This window comes from Epinephelus moara, chromosome 24 (genome assembly GCF_006386435.1).
Source record: "Epinephelus moara isolate mb chromosome 24, YSFRI_EMoa_1.0, whole genome shotgun sequence".
Lineage (NCBI taxonomy): Eukaryota > Metazoa > Chordata > Actinopteri > Perciformes > Serranidae > Epinephelus > Epinephelus moara.
Genome location: NC_065529.1, coordinates 11,167,870 through 11,190,204, shown reverse-complemented (window position 1 = coordinate 11,190,204; position 22,335 = coordinate 11,167,870). Strand labels below are relative to the sequence as shown.

The 22,335-nt window shown below is 41.0% G+C and overlaps 1 protein-coding gene across 3 annotated transcripts in view; it reads left to right on the top strand.

Moving 5' to 3' along the window:
* Nucleotides 1-20,829, top strand: part of nfasca (neurofascin homolog (chicken) a) — a 136,796-nt gene extending 115,967 nt beyond the window's left edge. For all 3 annotated transcript variants that reach the window (XM_050037639.1, XM_050037638.1, XM_050037640.1), the window contains one exon: nucleotides 14,500-20,829. In XM_050037639.1, coding sequence (XP_049893596.1) covers nucleotides 14,500-14,728 — 229 coding nt within the window. In that variant the 3' untranslated portion in view covers nucleotides 14,729-20,829. The remainder of the gene's footprint in view (nucleotides 1-14,499) is intronic.
* The last annotated feature ends 1,506 nt before the right edge of the window (nucleotides 20,830-22,335 follow it).

Genomic DNA, 22,335 nt, shown 5'->3' with positions numbered 1-22,335 from the left:
TATTATTATATATAATAATATTATATATCTCTAAATCAACAAAATCACAACCACCTGCTATGTTCTGACACTGCAGGAAAACTTAGAGCTCCCGCTGACAAATAAAACCTAATTGTGGACATTCAAATTGTGTTCATTTCCAGCCTCTCTATTTATTGTAGCGGATATGAGATTTTGGAAAGATGGCAGAGGGACTTTGCTTAAAGACTTTGTCCGTTTAGAAAGCCTTCTATTATTGATGCTACATGCAGTGTTATCACCAGCAAATGATGCACAGAGGAGGGTTTTCAGATCAGATCAGATGAGACAATGTTTAAATTATGAAGGACTTTTAGGGACAGAGGTGCCAGACTTTATCAATTAGTCCAACAGGTGTGCTCACAAATGTTAATGAATCATGGTGAATGAGGCTCCTTCCAGCACTAATGCAGATACATCTGAAAGGACAAACAAAAAGGGATCAGAGAGAAAGTCAAAGGGAGCAGAAGGCAGATAGTCTGTTAACACCAGCCAAATCTGTCTGTATTACCTATCTTTTAGCATCGAGTGATATGTAAAATTTTTTAGCTGGCCTCTGTCAGCCCAACAACCAGCAACTGACGGTTGAATATATTTGCGCAGGTTTGGGTGCGCGTCCCTCCATCCCCGACTGATATGAGTTAACTATTCATGAAAAATAAAATTATGTTTTTTTTAACTTGTGTTTTTTGTGGAAAAAAGGTCTGATAAGATGATTTATTATTATTTTCACCATGAGGTGGTTTCTGCGTTAAGATTTATTGTCCATTAGAATGGACAGAAAAAGTTACAGACAATGGTGCAGTGGTTAGCGCTATCACTTTACAGCAAGAGGGTTCCAGGTTCGAATCCACTGACCGGTGTGTTTGCATGTTCTCCCTGTGCCAACTTAGGTTTTCTCCAGGTTCTCTGACTTCCCCCTCACAGTCCAAAGACATGCAGGTTAGGTTACTGATAACTTTAAATTGCCTGTAGGTGTGAATGTGAACGTGAATGGTTGTCTGTCTCTATAGCCCCGTTTTCACCAAGCAGTCCGCTATGGTTCAATTAAGTTCAGTACACAATTTTTCCGTTTCCACTGTGAGAAGTTGTGGATGGTACCTATGAAACCATTCCTCACCGTCTCCATTTTTGGTCACCCATCTGTTGGGGTACCTAGCACACAGATCTGGTACTAAAAAAATGGAGCTGTTAACACTGCAGTCTGTTCATCGGTCAATAGTGGACAGTCACTCTGCTCAGGACTAAGTTGTGGCTGCTTTTGAGGCTTATGTAACCACTGTTACATAAGCAGCTGTAGACTGAGAAGAATTCACTGTACTGATCACCAGCAAATTTTAAGGTGGAACGTTTACTTGTTATGTTACTCAGTGCAGGAGTTGACATGAACCCATCATCCGTCCATCCATTTTCATCCGCTTAGCTGCGGGGGCAGCAGGCTGAGCAGACAGACATCCCTATCCCCAGCAACGCTTTCCAGCTCCTCCTGGGGGACCCCAAGACATTCCCAGGGCAGATGAGATATGTAATCCCTCCAGCGTGTTCTGGGGCGGCCCTGAGGCCTCCTACCAGTGGGATGTGCCCGGAAGGCCTCCAGGCGCACGCCCAGGAGGCATCCTGTTTGGATGCCTGAACCACCTCAAGTGACCCCTTTCGACACGAAGGAGCAGCAGCTCTACTCCAAGCTCCCTCCGGATGTCCGAGCTCCTCACCCTATCTCTTCGGCTGAGCCCAGCCACCCCACGTAGGAAACTCATTTCTGCTGCTTGTATCCGCAATCTCATTATTTCGGTCACTACCCAGAGCTCATGACCATAGGTGAAGGGTTGGGACGTAGACGGACCAGTAAATCGAAAGCTTTGCCTCCTGGCTCAGCTCCCTCTTCCCCACGACGGACCGGTACAGAGCCTGCATCACTGCAGAAGCCGCACCGACCCGCCGATCCATCTCACGCTCCATTCAACCCTCAATGTGAACAAGATCCCTTGCAGTAACTCTCCCCCAACCGGAGAGGGAAATCGACCGGTTTCCGGCAGAGAACCGTGGCCTCAGATTTGGAGGTGCTGACTCTCATCCTGACTGCTTCACACTCGGCTGCAAATTGCCCCAGCTCATGCTGTAGGTCACGGTGTGATGAAGCCAACAGAACCATATCATCTGCGAAAAGCAGAGATGCAATTCTGAGGTCCCCAAACCGGACCCCTCGAGATCCTGTCAATGAAAATCACAAACAGAATCTGTGACAATGGACAACCTTGGCAGAAGGCCAACACCCACCAAGAACGTGTTTGACTTTACACCAAGTATGCGGACACAGCTCTCACTTTGGTCATACAGGGACCAGATGGCTCGTAGCAGCGAGCCCGGTACCCCATACTGCCGCAGTACCCCCTACAAGACCCCCCAAGGGACGTGGTCGTAAGCCTTCTCCAAGTCCACAAAGCACATGTAGACTAGATGGGCAAACTCCCACAACCCCTCCAGCAGCCTTGCAAGGGTAAAGAGCTGGTCCACTGCTTCACGGCCAGGACGAAATCTGCATTGCTCCTCCTGAATCCAAGGTTCAACAATTGGTTGGAGTCTCCTTTCCAGCACCCTGGACTAAACTGAGCAGTGTGATATCACAATAGTTGGAGCACACCCTCCTGTCCCCTTTTTTGAAAATGGGGACCACCACCCAGTATGCCACTCTGCAGGCACCGTACCCGACCTCCACACAACACTGAAAAGGCGTGTCAGCCAAGACAGCCCAACAGTGTCTAGAGCCTTCAGCATCTCAGGGGAATCTCATCCACACCCGGCACCTTGCCACTGGGGAGCTTTTAATTACCTTAACAACCTCTGCCAGGGATATGGACGAAAGTTCCCCGAGTCTTCAGGCTTTGCCTCGTTCACAGTGGACGTGATGGCCAGGTTCAGGAGGTCCTCAAAGTGCTCCTTCCACCGCTCAATGATGTCCCCAGTTCAGGTCAGTAGTTCTCCTTTTCTGCTGAGCACAGCCTGAGACAAGCCCTGCTTTCCCTTCTTGAGGCATCTAATGGTCTGCCAGAACTTCCTTGTGGCTTACAGAAGGTCCTTCTCCATAGCCTCCCAGAACTCCTCCCACACCTAGGTTTTTGCTTCAGCGACTGCCAAAGCTGCAGCCCTTCTGGCCAACAGGTACCTGTCTGCTGCTTCAGGAGACCCCTGGGCCAGCCAGACCCAAAAGGCCTCCTTCTTCAGCCTGACAGCCTCCCTCACCGCTGGTTTCCACCAGCGGGCTCTTAGGTTGCTACCACGACAGGCACCGACAACCCTCTGACCACAGCTCCTAGCAGCCGCCTCCACACTGAAGGCTTTGAACATGGACCACTCAGACTCCATGTCCCCAACCTCCCCCGGGATGAATGACAAATACTTCTGGAGGTGGGAGTTGAAGACCCCACGGACAGATGTTCCCAGTTCACCCTCACTACACGTTTGGGTTTATCAGGTCTGTCCGGCAGCCTCCTCCACCATCTGATCCAACTTACCACCAGGTGGTGATCAGTTGACAGCTCTGCTTCTCTCTTCACCCGAGTGTCCAAGACACATGGCCGCAGATCTGATGATCCAACCACAAAGTCGATCATCGATCATTGGCCTAGGGTGTTCTGGTACCAGATACACTTATGAACCATTTGTGCAATTAATTCACATGTTTATATATTTTCTCTAAGAGTTGTTTTTGTATTTTCACAAACACAAATATTAAACAGCAAAAAAGTGTCTACATTTTTTTTTCATGACAAGATAGATTTTTCTGAGTGTATAAAGGCAACAACCAATTGTATTGTGCAGAAAAACAACAACATGAAGAGTCTGAACATTATTACTCCTTTTAACCTTGACAAAAGCAGTGCATACCAGATTCACTCCTTCCACACCTTTCACAATAAAAGCACTAGACATGTATACACTGCATAACTGTTTACCAGAGGGGACTGAAATTCACTCAGGGCATTTCACTGAAAGGAAACTCAGTGAAACAGCTTACAGTAGCTTAGGCTAAAGAACAACTTACCTCCTTACCTTAACTGCCAGGCGCTGCTGTGGGTCAATAGAGTCCTCGCAGTTGTCAAAAATTTGCATTGCTGCCAGCATGAATAGTTTAAATGTGTAAGATTAGCAGGCGAGTATTTTGTATTTTTGTGTCATTTATTCATTTATTTATTCATGACCTCAGTGTGTAAAGGCCTTCCAATGTGAAAATATACTGACTCTACATGCAGTTTTTCCTCACCGTCTCTCTCTGCCATTGCTGTGTCCTCCAAGCAGAGACTCCCATACTTTCTTCAGAGGCAAACCATTAAAATGTGCAAAATAAAATGAAAGAAATTGCTCCAAAAAACCCAACAGGCAATGTCCTCAAACAATATCCAATAGCCTATATGTTCTCAAAGAGAATAAAGAACCTGCTTCCAATTCTTCCACTGTTTAATGCTCGAATAGTGTTTTCATATTTATCTGCATTAGTGTGGATGAAAGCTCTCTAGGTCAAGCAATGGAAGCACCATGTCGAGTCACAGTTCAAATTGTTACCCCAGTTGTTATCATTGTAAGTCTGAGCACCAGTTCTGAAACCCTGAACACATATGTGTATTGTGCAGTGGGCTTTTCTAAGAACAATTGAACATACCGTTATACAGTGGGCTACATTTCTGTCATGTGATATTGTATATCCTGTACAATGTGTCTGCACAGTATGTGTTGGTAAGTGATGTGTCTTTTGCTCCTTCCAGGTCCCACTGATCTATGTTGCTTCATTCTTCTTTATGAAGAAAGAGTCTGTCTTTTCTGTACCTGTCCATTTTGACTAAAACAGTGTTGGATTTAACCTGCTCTCTAAATCTAAGTTCTAACTCAGCTGTGTGAGAGTGGCACTAAAACTTCAACTGATCTTCAACTGTAGACGCTCTGGAATGAGAAAAAGCCTCTGAATTGTATTACTGACCTTGGAGACAACAGTATAAATACCTATATATCAACGCAGACATAACAACAAGGATCCTGTCTTTCCTGTGTTCAGGCTATCTATATTACATTATATAGTATTATATACTGTATCCAAAGCACAAGGGGATGTCTTATTGTTGAAATGTCATTGCTTAAATGAAGCAATTAAATGAATTTACAGTCTTTGATTGATGCAGCATTGCATCTGATGGCATTGGAATTCAAAAGATGGCTCTGTATGAGTGTGCAGGGTAATATTCAAAAGAGGTGCGATCAGCATTTATTATCACCTGATTGGGACTGTGCTGTTGTGCTCATAAACTGTGTGATTAATCCATCTCCAGTGTGAGACCCTGTCTTGTTTTTCAATCAGTAATAAGTCAAACATTAATACCCAACCCCTCCCTCACAGTCAAGGTTGTTGCTTTACTCTGATTCTGACCCAGACTCCATCTCTAGTGCTGATCCCTCAAGTCCGCTCAGCTCTCAGCTCTGTGTGTACGTGTGCGCTTGTGTGCATGCAAGGGTTTACATGCATGTATCATGTGGAGCTTCTTTCCTCTTTCTTTCTCTGCACTTCCTCTCTCTTGCTGTCTCCCCTGTTTCCTCACGTCTCGTCCGTCTCTCTTCCCCACGCTGAAATGGGTCATCTGTCCCTGACAGGAACGAAAACGAGAACAGGTACTTTGGTTTCGGCACGGCATCTCTCTTGGCCTGTGCATGTCGGGGTAGGAGGTGTTTCCCCTTAGCTGGGGAAAACATGCTGCTGGATAAGGCGTAGCTTAATAGGGGAGGCCAAACAGGACAATCTGCCTGATAAATGCATTGTTGGCTCTTTGGTCGGTCTGAGAGTGCACAGATTTCATTCATGATGTAAGCAATATCAGTCCAGCTGGCCTGCTTTAGTTTTTAAAGCAATATTTGAACAATGTGATAGACAGAGGACACACGCTGACATCAGTAATTAGACTTGATTATCAGAGAGAGGGACAGGATACAGCGGAGTGCCAGGCTTTGGTTCCTTTATGGGTGTCAAACTGTCAATCCAATAATCATCCAAACTATCACATTTCCAGATTTGTTCATTTGATAACAAGGTGAGGGCTCCCTGGCTCTGCAGCATGCTGCTTCCATGATTGTCACATGACATCCCTGTGACACACACAGAAGCACAAAGAGGAAATAACAGGGTTGTGCATTAGTCAGTATGTACGTATGTTCGATCATAGACTGCATAAAATGATGGACGTAGCCACCATGACATCACAAATTGGATTGTGGACTCCCGTTTTGAAGCTTAACGTGGATTTTTGCCGTCGCCATCTTAGAATTTTTGAGACTATATTTGGAAGAGAGGGTAACCTTATAGCTAGCAGCTTGCTTGGTTAGCCTGGTGTATTTACAGCTGTGGTTAACTATAAAAATGCTAATGCTAACTTTTGCTCGTGAAAAAGAGGCTTAGAACCATTAAAACAAAAAGTACTTACTGAAAAAAAAAAAAAAAACGACTCCGTAGAGGGTCTTTTAGTAAACCAGATGATCTGGTGTGAGGCAGTGCATTCTTGTAGTTCTAGGTTTCCTACTGTACCTCATAAGCAAAAGCAAATGCTTGTCCTTTTTCTCAATTTTTTTCTTGTCATTATGTAGAACCAATGTCAAAAGTAAGTAAAACCATCTTTCCTGCAGTGAGACAATGTCTTTACATACAGTCTTTAATATAGTTTTTTGTATGTACCACAAATTGCTGATCTGACCTTTCTGTTTATCCACAGACTAAACTATTAAGATACAATGAGTTAATAGTCAGCTTTAAATTCATTTGTAGGCATATTTTGAGACAGGTTATCTGTTTTCTCCTGCTTCCAGTCTTTATGCTCAGGTAGGCGAAACACATCATGAAGTCGATATTGATCTTCTCATCACACTAGTGTAAAAATAACAAATACGTGTTTTTCCACAGGTCATGCTTTTATTCTCAAAACAGAGACATACTCTTTAACAACAGATGAATCCCAAAATATCCTCCATCACCCTGGTGATAAACATTCTGCTTTTAAACTGCATACTTGGTACATAGAAAATAACATAATTGCACAGTCATTCATAGTAGGCCAAGACGAAGGGGAAATTATATATCAGGTAAGATGCATTATCTCTCAGAACACAGCAGAGCACCTACTGAGGCTGTTCACGACTGAGTAAATTCAGAAATAAATATAAAATGTCTGGTTAGCAGCCCTCAGCTCTTATACAACCACATGGAAAGAGCACATTAGCAGTCAAACCTCAATTAAAACACACAGGCCATAGTCCCCTGCCACAAAGTTAAAAAAAATCATTTACTCTTTGTGGCTCAAAGCTGCTTTTTTATCAATCTCAATATTGAAAGCAATATTACACAACTCCATCAATCTATGCCTGCGCATTTCTGTTACCCTGAGTTGCATATGGATCAGTCTATACCAAAAGAGCTTGTATCAAACTTCTGTATAAATAAAAGAGAAAAGAAGAATCCCCATAACCACACCGGGCTCTTCATGGATCAGCTGTTCCAGCAGTACAAGGAGACGTGATCCCAGAAAGCTGCCTGAGTGAACAGTATGGGAGGTCTTTTTTTGTTCCAGCCAAGGCACTAACATGTTTTTCACCCTTCTAGAGGTTAATTGCATTGTTTTTCCTCCGCCGGCTGACATTTAAAAAGCATCCGCCACCAGGTGCACGGGGCGAGAGATGGCGAGGGAAATCAATTTGTGTTGTAGTGAGGGCAGGGAGGCAGGACGATCTATGTTTGGCACAATTTGACACCCTTAAGGAACTGATTAAGGCAACAAACAACTAGAGAACAGTTGGAGGACAAAAGATTGAACAAACACTTCTAAAATCCAACCAAAGAAAACGTAAGACCTCGGATCCATCAATCTTTGAAAGTAGAAAATGCTTCAAAGTAAAAACATCAGGAATGACATACTATTTCTTCTGTGTATAGCTTCGTCTGTTCTCTTTATCTAGTTTTGCATTATGTCTTCTTTCGAGAATCATCTATAGTTTCAGTATGCAAGATAAGAATTAAACACCATTAATTCTTTTAAGAAAAACAAGTTTTACTTGTCATCCTGCATGAAAAACACAAAGTTTATAGTGTAGATGTTAAAGTTAAAATCCAATTTATTACAACCTGGGTCTTAATTTTCAAGACTGGCCTTCCCTAAAAAATTACACCATATGTCATTTGTACAAGCAGCTTATCAGGACCAATATTTACGTTTAGTGTTTGGAGGTGACCTCCAGTGGCTGTAGTAATTATGAAGGGAGCAAGGGAGAAAGTCAGGTGACAAAATTTAATGAGGGACAACATCCCTGTAGGGTGGAGATTGGGGCACATAGATGTATACAGAGACCTGGATACAGTGTTAAAGGCATTTACTCGTTCATTCCTGTGGAAGTTTCTCAGTGGCACATGAAGCCAAAAAAGTTCAACTTCTCAGGTGTAAAATTACCCAGATCTTCTGCATCATTGGGCCCATAGAGTAAGTGCACTAGAGACTTCGCCAGCTGAGTGTCTAACTTACGCCGGCCATGTGGGCTACTTCCAGTTTAGCCCTTGCAAACTGAATGGGGATAAATTGATTTAATCATGCAGCTCTAATAGACTTTTGAAATGTTATCAGCAGTGGTAAAGTGGAGGGTATATGCAGGCATTACGTTAAGTATGTAAAGTGATGATGTGAAATTACGTACATATGTACTTATTTCAAGCCAAACCCGGATTCTTTTCTGAGCCCTAACCACACCGGTAGGGGCCCTAAATTAGGAAAAACTCTTGTGAGTCATATTAGAGAGTAAGGACAAATGACGTATGTGGTCTTATGAGTTGGTGCACTTGCTGTAATATTTGTAGTTGGCCATCGGCCTTGTACAAACCAAGTTAATTGCTGAGATCTGGGAATGCAGCAACATTGCTTAAAAGCCAGACAGGTTAAGAAACACAAGCACTTTGACCATTGTACAGGAGGTAAACAAATTAAACCAATTCAGAAAAGAAACTAATGTACATTAAGAATTTCCATCACATTTTATAGATCAGCTAGTCACTTCAACTTGGACCTGTCATACTTACTGTAGAGTAGTCATACATGCACAGTTTTCTAGTGTAATAAAGGATTAAGATTGGCATTTCAATTGAGCTCAGTATCAGTCTTACCTCCACATGAAGTTGTTTAGATAACTGTTGGCTTGTTTACAACCCAACCCTACTGCCAGAAAAGAACATTGATATTGTACAATTAGATGGAGTAAATCATGAGTTGTGAAATCCTTCAATGTGTAGTAATTCAGATACTGAGCTGTGACAATCATTTGTCTGACTGCTCGTGTTTCTTGCCCCATCAGACTTTGCATTACTGAAGTTCCCGTGTTCCCATATCTCAGCAATTGGTGACGTCAGTGTTTTTACAACTAAAATCAATGATGGCCAAAACCACAAAAACAAGACCTAAGTTGTAACAAACTGGAATTAGATGGCTCCGACACATGCTATGCTGCCCGTTTCTATATGCACAGAAGAAAAAAAAAGAATTTTCATATAATTCAAAGCCCAAACCTTTACTATATTTGTTTTATGTCATTAGCATTATGATGATTTAAATGTATTTACCTCCATACTTAGAAGAGATTTATACATGTTAATGTTGGAAATATTGTCCTCATCTCCCTTCTCAGTATCTCTGTATAAAGCATGTCTGGTTGTCCATTTGTGTCATGACTGTCTTTCTGTTCTACCCCTCCCACTTTATGTCTGTGTCCTTTGTCTCTTTTGGGATTTATTTTCCTCATTGGTCCAAAGGTCTCTTGAAAGGTATGAAAAGAAAGGAGTCTCCAACTGAGTCTTCTTGATCCTGCTCTAAAATAATCTCATCTTCTGTTGCTCATTTGCAGTGCATTTTAATGGATTAATGTCTGTTTTCAATTTGTTAACACCCTAATGAATTTTATCTGTCAAATGAAAGCATTTCAAAGCATGGTTAATCCAATATTGGATAAAATCAAACCTATGCAATGTCCCCAATACAAGTTAAGCAGAGGAGCTGACTTCTTGATTCTACAGTTATGTTAATCTGTGTCATTTTCATGAGATTTTGTTAACGCTGCAGATGGGCGAGTTTAAGTTTTGTTATGCAAGAAGGTTATCTGAGACTCACTCCCATTTTCTAAGTTACTTCCCCCACCTTTGCTCTTCTACTCTAAAAATCTCCTAATCAAATAATTGAATCATTCCTTACTCTGCCCCCTTTCATTCGGAAGACATTTTGAAGTCACTGAAATAAAAGGCTCCCTCTTAAAGCCGCCCAGCTCACTGAGGCTGCTAGTGCAGCGTGGTCAACAAATGAAAGCAAGCTTGGCAAATGTGGCCAGGGCAGGCGGTTTAAAAAAGACTCTGCCTCTTGGCCACATTTATTTAATTAGCTGTAAGAGATGTAATCTTGAAGCGTTTCAGTGGCACTGGTGCATGGAGAGATGTCCTTCTGATCTACTCTTGGTACACTCAAAGGATATTGAACCACAGAGCCACTTTCTATCTGTCCTCTGCCGTGCTGCTCACCTTACTGTACGCTGAATCTGATGTACTGATGAGTTATAAGGACATGAACAGACAACCTGTAGGCATTCTGGGCACTTTTAGTGACATGCTTTCTTTCTTTACAAATACAAACTACTGTCTGCAGTCTTTGGGCAATGATACATTTTTTTTCTGTGTTGGCTCCTTGTACAGTGTGTTTTTGTCATTTGACTCACTAACATACAGCCAAAGCTGCTACCAAGATATTAAAACCAAGAGGGGACATTCTTGACAAGTAACATTCTAATGGATTATAAAACAATGACCTTTCCCTCACATATATCCACTTCATACTCAACTCCCACTCTCTTCATCTACTCATCACTTCACCTTGTTACATGTCAGCATGTGCTATGAAAGTGTCCATTGTTTCAATATCTTTGCTTCTCTCATTGTCTCTCACTATACTATAAAAGATGTTTTTATGGATTGATAAAATAAATGCTGGATTTGGGGTTCAATTAGAGTCGAATTCGCTGGATTCGAATTGTGACAGACTTTGATCGTGCTGCATCTGCTGCAGTCCATTTGTACTCTTGATTATTAACATGTATGGTTTCTAAAAAATGTGTCAAGTGATGTCTGTGGTTCCCCCAGTGTTTTGGCATGGAGCATGATGATTCAGAGAAGCTACAGTGTCGATTCTGTCCTCTCCAAGGAAATCTGAAAACATGATGTTTTATAACCTTGAAATGCAACACACAGAATTAAGTGGTGAAGAGAAATCAGACAGAAAAATATTTAACTTTTGCATCCTTCAAGTGCATTTCCTGCTGTTATGCTACTGGCTTGATCTGAGACAAGAAAGCTATTGCTAGCCTGTAGCTCTTTCTTCTTGTGCATGAAGTTCTCTCCCCCCAAAAGCAGAGTTAGGAGACATACAGCCATGCTCTGAACTGAAATCAAGCACAGCTCCACAAATGAGGTGCAATGGAGTTTTCATGCTTAGATCTCATGTCAGAATATGGCCACCATTTAGCATGTGTATGCAAATGTCTTGTTTAAATTTTTGAGGACAGTATTTATCTCTTTTAATCGCCCCTGTCTCCTACCAAATACTGTGTGCTTACTTATATGCCTTGTCAAAGAAGTATACGTCTGTAATATTGTTACTGGCAGTTTTTTTCCAATCCAGGAAGTGTAACATTCTTATACTGTACAGACGTTATGGGGAGGAGGTTATCAAGGACAATTCAAATGCAGAGCTATGACAGAGCACATGTCCTGTGTCATTAATAAGGACAGCACCAAATCATACATGTTTCATCCTACCTGTAGTGTTGCCTATCAGTCAACATTGTTTTGGTGTGAGTTGCAGAGTGTTGGAGATATGGCTGTAGAGAGGTCTGCCTTCTCTTTAATATAATAGAACTTCCGCATGCATCTACTCATGGACAAGAGGCTTGTACTCGTGACAGTGGGAGATGTAAACAATAATGAAGGGATGCACAATATTGGATTTTCTTTTGCCGATATTATATATGGTGATATATAACAACTTATTTGACTGATAACCGATACCGATATTGATATACCCACATTATTCCCTACCTAATTTAGTGATCACCAGGTCTCTTCTGTAGTGGAATTAACATCATATTATGCATGTATACTCTTATCATGATGGCTCACCAGCAGATGGAGATATGAAATATAATGCTTTTTAATGTATGCAATATTCATTCATTGTGCAAAAAACGAAAAAGCATGTTGGCCAATTACCGATGAAATGCCCATATCATCGTGCATTCCTACAATAATGGTGTCCTCCTTGGCTGAGGTGCAACGAGGTGAGCTAGCTAACACCCTGCAACCATGAGTAGATGCAGTTCTCCCTCTACTTGGTAATATAGTTTGCGAATGTGGTTTGGTAGAAAGAAGAGAGTTCCTGCATGAAACTGCTCACAACACGGTCTGTGGATTATCTCAAGTAAGAGGGTCAGAATATCTGGAAAGAGACATTGCTGTTGAGTTTTTCACATGTATTTTTTTGCTGCTTTGAGCACCACAAGCCAAGTGCCATCTAGTTCCATTATATTGAAGAGAAGGCAGACGACTCTCGGCAACTCACACCAAAACAATCTAGACTGATAAATTGCACTATAGGTAAGAGGAAAAATATGTAGTTTTGATTTAGAGGTGAGCTGTCCCTTTAAGGCTGTATGTTGATAGTGATCATTTCCCAGATTTATTCACTATAAACATTTTGCATTTATTTTTTTAAATTATTTTTAAGGAGACAGGGTTGCTTTTAAAAAATAGAGCCGAATACTGTATAGTGTTCTGTAAAACTGACGTCTAACTTTAGATCAACAAGCATCTTTAGTATAAAATGCAATGCAGCTATCTTTTTAAAGAGTAGGTTTGGATTTTCTTAAGACAGTACTCATGTGCCATAAGTATGTTGAAAGAGTGGTCATCTATTCTTCTGTCCAGTGGGTCATGATGCAATTCTACTGAGATGTGGGACGAAATCACTGCTGGATCCACGCAAAAATGCCTTTTAAAGGCTTGGACATACTTTCCGCGTCCATGGAGAGCTGTGATAATGTAGATGCGCGCGCAGTTGTATTCATAGTACAAATGACGGTTCACGTCAGGCCTTGGCAGCAAACAGGAGGGCAGGGAGATGAGCTTACTGTTCTCCTACTGCTTGCATTGAGTGAAAGTGAAACTAAACAGTGGGGTTAATGGATGTCAAATATCCAATTTAAAACTAACGTCACTGTGGTGAGGCAGCTCCAGCTGGCTTGAAAGCAGTGTTGTGGACTTGACCAGAGTGTGGAGCAAGAGACTGGAGCATGCACAGTTGGTGTGCTTGCTATGCCTACAGTCCATATGGTCACAAAAAGAAAATCAAAAATAATCTGCACGCATATGACCACACAGTGATCTGTGCAGACCCTTGTGGACTATTATCACAAAGCTATGATGGAATAATACTGTAATATAATGTAATATACTGACATGACAATTATTTTTGTTGGTCACTGGTTATCAGTCACTCCAAGTTGAGTTGAGTGTACTGGACTTTGTGTCCTTTTTATCTTTAATTCTCAGGTGAGAGGAGAGGCATCTTTATAAGATAAGTTTCTTAAATTAGTGCCCCTACTGGTCGGGTTAGGTTTAGGAAAATAATCATGGTTTGGGTTAAAATAAGTATGTTTTTATGTGATGTAACTTCCATTAGCACTTAATGTAAAGTGATGACGTCATATTAACGTATGCAACGTACATAACTTAAAATAATACTCATTTTTGTTTCACAAGGGACACAAACATGGGTCTCCTGGGTGAAAGTCCTGTGTTTGTGTGATCTGTCGATCCACCCTAAGCTCCTTCATACAAGGACTTTGTCACAAATCATACTACGTAGCCTTACTTCCACCTTTGCTCCCGTCATAATTACTACGGGCACTAGAGGTAGCTGCTTACACTAAACATAAATATTGGTCATAATAAACTGCTTGTACACGTGATCTATGGTGTCATTTTTGGGTGGAAGACCGTCTCAAACCACTTCATCATCAGTATGGTTAGGAGGACTAAATAGAAAGAACTGACATATAGCATGTGAGTACTGTATCTATGTAAAATTGAAATGATTCAAACCTATCCTTTAAGGAAAATATGGAAAAGAAATGAATCTGAAAAATCTAAATTCTAGTCTGACAAGACTTGAGTGACCTGCACATTCAGTCACTTTACCAAGAGTTAGAAAAGCTGAAAATTAAAATCATTTCTTTACCTGCAATCGCTATAACCTTTAACTTTCCCCTTTTTACCTGTGCTGAAAGGGGACAACAGGGTCCCGAACTCCTGCTGACACCATCTAACAACATCCTGCTCCCATTTCAACCTTTAACTCTGCTCTTCATTCACCTTTGCAGCAGCGATGAGGACAACAAGCCTCTCCAGGGCAGCCAGACGTCGCTGGATGGCAACGTGAAGGAAAGTGACGACAGTCTGGTGGACTATGGCGAAGGTGGCGATGGCCAGTTCAATGAGGATGGCTCTTTCATTGGCCAGTACACAGTGAAGAAGGACAAGGACGAAACGGAGGGCAATGAGAGCTCTGAGGCCACCTCACCCGTCAACGCCATCTACTCGCTAGCGTAGCGTAGTAGCAGCACACTGGGGATGCGGTTGCACCCTCTGATTTGAGAGCGTTATGACAAACCACAACACCATACACCGAACACAAACACACACACAAATATATTAATATATGAAACACATTAAGGAACACAGCAGGGCCTGTCTGGAGACTGTGTAGGCTTCCCTCTGCAGATACAGTAACAGGGGAACACACGAGTGGAATTAGACCACAAGCCTTTATTTTAGTTTCCAGCTCTAAGAAACTGGCCCACTGGAGGTGACATTTGGACAAAGAGGACAGTACTCGTTCTCCTCTGCGCTCTGCCTGCCCTTACACAGACTTGAAGTGTGCCTTCGGGGCAGCTTTCAGCATTTGGAGGCATCACCAAGCGTTCTTTAGAGATTTTTCTTTGGTTCGTTTCTGCTCCGAACATTTTCAGTGCCCCTGCTCTCCTTCCTGATAACACCCCTCACACCTCTGTGTAGCATCCCAGTAAAGTACACACAAGAGGTCCCTGACACACACATACACACACACACACACACACACACACACACATTGGCCCCGTCCTGTAACATATCAGCTTCTAACCATTAAACTCAACAGGATGCCGGCAGATATGTTTATCATATTGATATTTACGCAATGAAAGATTTTAGTTTTTCCACAGCTGGTAGACGAGTCATTGAACCTTAATGAGTGCTGTATACAGTCCTGGCACACATTTTAGTGCCCTGCAAAACTATGCACTGTCACCTCCTCCATACCATTTTGGGTTTAATCTGGTTAGTAGAAGTACACATTTTAGGTTTCTTTTTACCACTTGCAGGCTCAATCACATGCTTTTATTCACTTTGCCTTGTACAATGTGGTAGACATGTTTTTCTTACCTCTAATCCAATGTTGTAGTGGCCGCCATGAGAGAAGTTATTTTGGCCACAAGCACCAAGCTCTGCTACAGTATGTTGTTACTGAATCCCATTTTTAAAAAGATAATGAGTATTATTTTGGAGCATGTTATTAACTTAGTGCAAGAGAAATGGAAGGCAACAGAGAGGAGAGTTAGTTTTGCTTGAGAAACACCAGTAGACCACAACCTAGTGAGTTCCCTAGTTAGCATGCTGGCTAATGCTGCATTCATGTCAAATGGGAACAACAGTTGGTTGACTGTTGTACGCTTGTAAGTTCCTTTTTACATTGGTTTCTTAGTTGTGACACACATGAATAAGTGATCAGAACTTTTGAAAGTATGTTTTATACCAAACCAGATAACATTAATGAAATGTGGTGATCACGAAAAAATGCTTTAAAAGATCAGACATTTCAGGCTGGCGGGGGGGGGGGGTAAAAAAAAAAAAAAAAATGGATATCTATCCCTTACCTTCATGAATTTTCTCAATTGTGACACAAGCACTCTGGAAGTTTGGGGTCCCAACCTCAAAATTCCATATTAGTTTTAAGCTCCTGTGAGCTGAGATGTGTAATGTTTTCGAGTTGGAAGCTAACATCTATGTTCTCTCCCACGAGACATGAATGCAGCTTAAGAGGCTGGGATCCTTATGGTGTGTTCAGACTACATTTTTGCCTTGGATTTTTTCAGGCAAATTTCATAACTGATTTCTTTTTTTTTTTCTTTTTTTTTTGTCAATCTGTATTTTTTTGCCTTAAACAGCCAATGTACAGGCATTCGCTGTCAGCTAGTTAGCATACACAACAACCTCCAGTTCTCTCTGTCACCTCCTCCAGACCTCTCTCCGTTGTTGTCTATGTATGGTTTTAAATTGGACTCATGAAGCTTGGTAATAGGCTAAAAGTTTTGCTCTAGTTGAAACAATTTTAACTCACGTGAACACATTTTTGGCTCATTTCATTAATTTGTGTGCTCTCACCTCTTTGGATTGACTTTATATGCAATCGTACCACCTGTCAAATTCTCTGTGTTTAGTCTGAACCCACCTCTACAGAGGAATCCACACCTCTCTCCCTCTCTCTAGTTTTTAAGAACTCAATTTGTTAATCATTTCGGATGAAAAAACACAGCTTCAGAATACTTGAATTAAATGACAGGATTTACAGCATGAAAATATATACATTAAATTCACAGCCACCTTTGAAAGGAAATGAATCAGCCAACTTTTTAGTTTTTGCAGAGGAGGAAAGAAAAAAGAAAACTGTTTGAGTAACAGGACAAGTTCTTAGAAGTATGTACACTCAGTATTTCACGTCCTACAACCATATTTGTCATGTAGTCATTCAGTTAACAGACTGATGAACTGACAGCCAATTCTTTAATTTATACTAAATGTTCACTGAGTGCTCATTTGTTTCCCCACATCACTTTGGCACTCACATTGTAGTAACCTGCTACTCAACAGCACTATTAAACCCTCCAATGCTAAATCATAAAGATCTTTACTGCAGTTAGAAACTGGAGTTCACATTGTATTTCAAATATTTATTTTATATTTCTATTTATTACATTATGTGGATAGTATTAATATTAGTCCTTAATTTAATAATTGTTATATACACATTTTTGACCAACTTATTTTGTTGTTTCACACCAGAAATAGCCGGAATAAAGGTGTCTTTAGAATCTGTTGTTGTTCATCATGAGAGGCATTAAACACACCAGTATGTTCAAGTTAATTGTGATATTTGTAGCAGCTGGCTTCTCTGCTGTAAACAAAACAACAACAACAACAAAATACCTGTCACCGTATTTACAAAAAGGTCATGTTTATCTGTCCATTGTGCTGCTCTTCTCGTACTCATGTTGTATTACAGTTACTCTGTGTTGTTATTCAGATTTATGTAACATTACCTTTCCACCACACAGAAAATTAATATTGTTGCTTATTATTTATTTGACATATATTCTGTACACGTACTGTAGGTCCTGAAGAAAAATCTCTTATATTTGTAAATATTTAAAAGTCGATTTCCCCAGAAAAATGCTTTATCTGAAAAGGAAACAAAAAGTCACAAATCTGTATACACCGAGCAAATGCGACAGGTGCATCTTTAGTCTGTTATGCACCTTTGTAATGTAGCTTTGACTAACATTTGCACTCTGAAAAAGTAACAAGAATCATCGTTCACTCTATGTTGCCCTTTGCTTTGACATTGTGATATATGGTACTGACTGTGGCAAGTCCATCAGTCTCTTGTTTGATGATGGTTTGGATTCTATATCATGAAAGAGGAATACGTTAGATTCTCTATGATGTAAATAAGACATTGAGTGCTCCTGCAATTTGTAGCATTGTCGCACACACTGCTAGTAGGCCTAAAAAACATGCATTCGCTGCCGTTTTGGAACAAACTCCCCTCTTATATATCTGTGATCTCTCTGACACCTAACATGCCTATTGTTGCATAGCTAGTTCCATTTCACAACCCAGTCACCAGAAAAAATGTCTGTATTGTGCGTTTCTGCAAACTATAGATACATTACATTTGTACATTATTATATAGTGGATACATTGAAACTTTATGTTTCAACAGTGCTGTGGTTACTGTGTGGTTAGGGTTAGGCATGAAAATCACTTGGTTATGGATAGGAAAAGGTCATGTTTGGGCTTAAAATACATGGTTTTGGTGGCACAATCACGGCTGGGGATGCTGTCAATGTCCGTGCTTTTTGTGACACTATCCCTGGTGGAAAACAGCGATGACTCCCTCAAACAACAGATTTTGTTGTTTGGTGGTCTCCAACCAATTCTCACTCTGACCTTGTCACATATCAACATTTGGTCATAGACTTTCCACGTGGAGATATGACATGCAAGGTACCCTGGGTGTGTTGGTTGTTGACGTTCAGCCTGTTACATGCATTGTGTGTTTTCAAAATACATTTCTGTTTTCACAGGAAATATACAGTTTGCATACAGTCTCTTTCAAAATAAATGCACTACGTTTGTACAACACCGCAAATTGACGTTTTTTCCTTTAACAACAAACACACGTGATTACATTTAGCCAACACATGCACGTGGTTGGGTTTGGCAACAAAAGCATGTGGTTGGATTTAGGACAAAATAACTAGGTTTGGCTTTACAATCATAACTCGTCAAATAGAGTATTGGGGCTTTGTCAGTGTATTTTCACGTCTAGATATGCCACACAAGGTAACCTCCTGTGTCAGTCTATGCTTGTTACATGCATTGAGTCTTTTTAAAATACACTTCTGTTTTCACAGGAAATGTACAGTTACTGCTTGTTAGACATATAAAGTCTTTTTCAAAATACACAGAGCATAGGTAAAACACCTCATTTTTACATTTATTTCCTTGTGACACAAACGTACATGGTTAGGTTTAGAGGGAAAAAAAGGTTTGGTTTCAAACTCACATAGAAAGCAAACAGCAGGCTGCTGGATGAAGGTTTGTGGACTCATCCACTACCCCTCCTGCCTGGGACTTTCCAGCTCTTTATATTAGGTTGTTGCTGGCACCGCCATGTGGCGTATCATATCGCCACATAGCGTGCCTTTGTGTGTCGTCATCCGATTTTGAAATCACTGACAAAGTGGCGGTATTTGACAAGGTCAGAATGAGAACAACTGGTCTTGCCTAGGTGTCATGCCATCCACCACCCCCTCCACCTCCTGATGACAGTCAGCACATCAATTACGTCACTTTAGAAACACTGATATACAAAACATACAAATAAAACGTATTTGTGATTTGCAGAAATATACAATGTCAACATTTTTTTTCTGGAGACTGAGCTGCATTTCAGGGGCCACCTAAGAGGACAAAAGGTCGAGTCTGCTCCTCTTCCACTAATGAGCCTCACACAAATCAAGCAGTGGCCAAATTTAGTTCCAGAAAGACATCTGTCAAAAAGTGTAGCAAGTAAAAGGGCAAATATATTCATATAAATTTTAAACGCCCTGTGATTGACACTATTTTCAGTCTGCAAACGAGGACAAACGGGAGTTTACTCCCATCAGTCATTATGTACACGTTGCAGATATAATTACAAGTTGACAAAGATTCCCTTAATGCAAAATTAAACACATTACTGGCCAACAATCAGGTGAACAACTTTGGGCAATAGAGGGCTGAAATTCGACTTTTCAGACTTTGAAAGAGGCGGCCTCTAAAATGGAACACAACATATGTCCTGGTGACAGGTGGCCAATTTTAAAACAGTTGAAACATTGTCCTCGTATTTCACACCCCTTACAAATCTAAGAAATCCAGAAACACAACCTCTGTGTCACTAATTCCCTCTTCCAGAAACTCATGTTCCCTTTGGTCATTCTGCAGAAACTCAAAGCAATATACTCTGAGTTTTAATCAGTTGGGATTTTTCTCTGATGCCATTGTTTTACAGTATGTTCACTCTGTGACCACAGGGGGTTGTTAGTTTGAGCATCAGTCACTGACATCTTGACAAAAAGAGGAGACTGCCGCTGAAATAGAAGAAAATAGGAAGAAAAAGCACCGAGAAATCAAAGATTGGGTTGGAACATGTACTTTCTCATTGGACTTGTTGGAAGTGTTTTCTTCCAGTTCTGGTCTGAAGACCTGCATCTCCCTCTTCCCACATGGCCTTTCATCTTTTCCCCCCAACCGGATCACAGCGGGGAAATGTTGTACACTGGCTAAATAACAAAGAAAAGAGAATTATGCATATTTGCTGGTACATAGTGCTTTTTTTCTTGTCCTTTTATTTGTGCACGTTGACTCTCTTTTTACTATCCGCATTGTCTCAGCTCACCTTTAAAGGGGGAAAAGAAAATGTCATGTGCAGTTTCACTGCTATGTGTTTTTCCTCATTTCAAAATGCTGCAAAGTGTAGAATTTTACCGGTGCACATGCAAGATTTGTAACTGGATTTTTTCAATGATTGATCACATGCTGTTTGGCTTTTTTTTTTTGTTTTTTTTTTTTGTTAATGAATTCTCATATTAGCATCTTCATGTTTTTACCATGTGTATCAGAGCAGCCCGTCAAAGTCTTGCTTCGACACGCAAAAATAACAGCTTTTGTAAGATACATACTCAACAGAAAATGGCATAAATATATTCACCATGTATGCGTGTATGATGAGATGTTGCAACTTCTGCTAGCGACGCCTTCTTTATAGTAAAGCTATTTCCTTTTCTCTACCTCCTGGCGGCTGGTCTTTCTGTTCAACTGTGAGCTTTTGACATGTATAGCGTGTGGTCTGAAGTGCATGGAGCAAGTGCATTCAGAATGTGTCCAACTCCACTTTTGCTGGTTTAACAGCATATCTGGGCACAAAGTAAGGCACAAGGGGCAAAGAGGTTGTATTCAGACCCTTAATTAATCTTAGGTGTGTTTTGGGTTTGCATGCCTGCACCTGGCCCACTGCTATATCCATAGCCGATTCAGCAAATTGGAGAAGCAGGTGGTTTTCTGTAGAGATAATGTAGTAAGAGCAGTAATGTCACTGCAGCAAATACCGTGGGACATGTAAGCAGCAAAACCAGAAACTGGAGTTTTACATTTGACAGAGGAAACAGAACTAAACTTTTAGCTTCTGAAAGCATGTCAAACATTTAGCTTCTGCACACAGCATTTCTCCAACAGCAGCAGCTCTGCAGCTCTGCTCTGATCTCTATTATGTTCACATTACACAGAAAGTAATTAATATTTTCCTCATTAATGATGAATTATGTCACCCACCTGCAACCCATCCACACATCCCTGTGTGTAACAAATAGAGTGTATGAGCATTGTGAGCCTGTCTACGTAGGCTTGACTGACTTAAGACCAGGAGCCAAATTCACAGAGCTTCCTCATACGAAGAGTTGCTCCTTGTGATGAAATTCTGAGAAAATTTTTAGAATTGGGACATTTTCTAAGAATTTCCCCTTAAAGTTCAGGCTAGGTCCCAGTAAAGATAAAAGTTAGCTCCTAAAATGAAAAACTGATAGGAGTAGGGAGGAGGACTTTTAATAGGTGTTGTTTATTAAATAGCGATGATGTGAAGGTGATGAAGAAGACTCCAGATGACACCGTCTTGCTTGCATAAAGAAAAGGTTTATTACAAGAAGTACAGCATCTATCAAGCATCTAGAAAGCTTGGAGAGGGTTCTTCAGCCGATGTGGACCACTCTGAAAAGCAACCCCAAATTACTCCCATTATATAGACACGCTGTTTCTGTGAAATGTGAGACAAAGTCAGACAAACAACCAAGGGTGACCCTGACCATATATGCTTTTTAACCCTGGGCCCCTTACTGGTCATCTGTTCCAAACCTTCAGAGCAAATGATAATACACTACATAGGCTTAAGAGTTTCTGAAGCAGTGGAGAAAATGGCAGAAAGACAAAGAGGTAGGAGAAATATTCTCCAGATGCTGAATGAGAGAGATAAAATGAAATGCTACAGATTAGATCCTGCAGGGATAATGTTTGTAGTCACTCTCATTAGGGGTATGCATATGTTTCCAACAGTAACGCTGTAATGCCAGAAATTAGTGTGATCACAACACTAAGATATTTTGCAACTGGAAAAATGCAATAGTGCAGCAATGATGACTTAGGTCTGTCTCAGCCTACCATTACAGAGTGATCACGCTAACAATGACAACACTTCCGCAGTCTCACATTGTGATGCAGTCCATCTGATTTCCACTGGGTGTTCA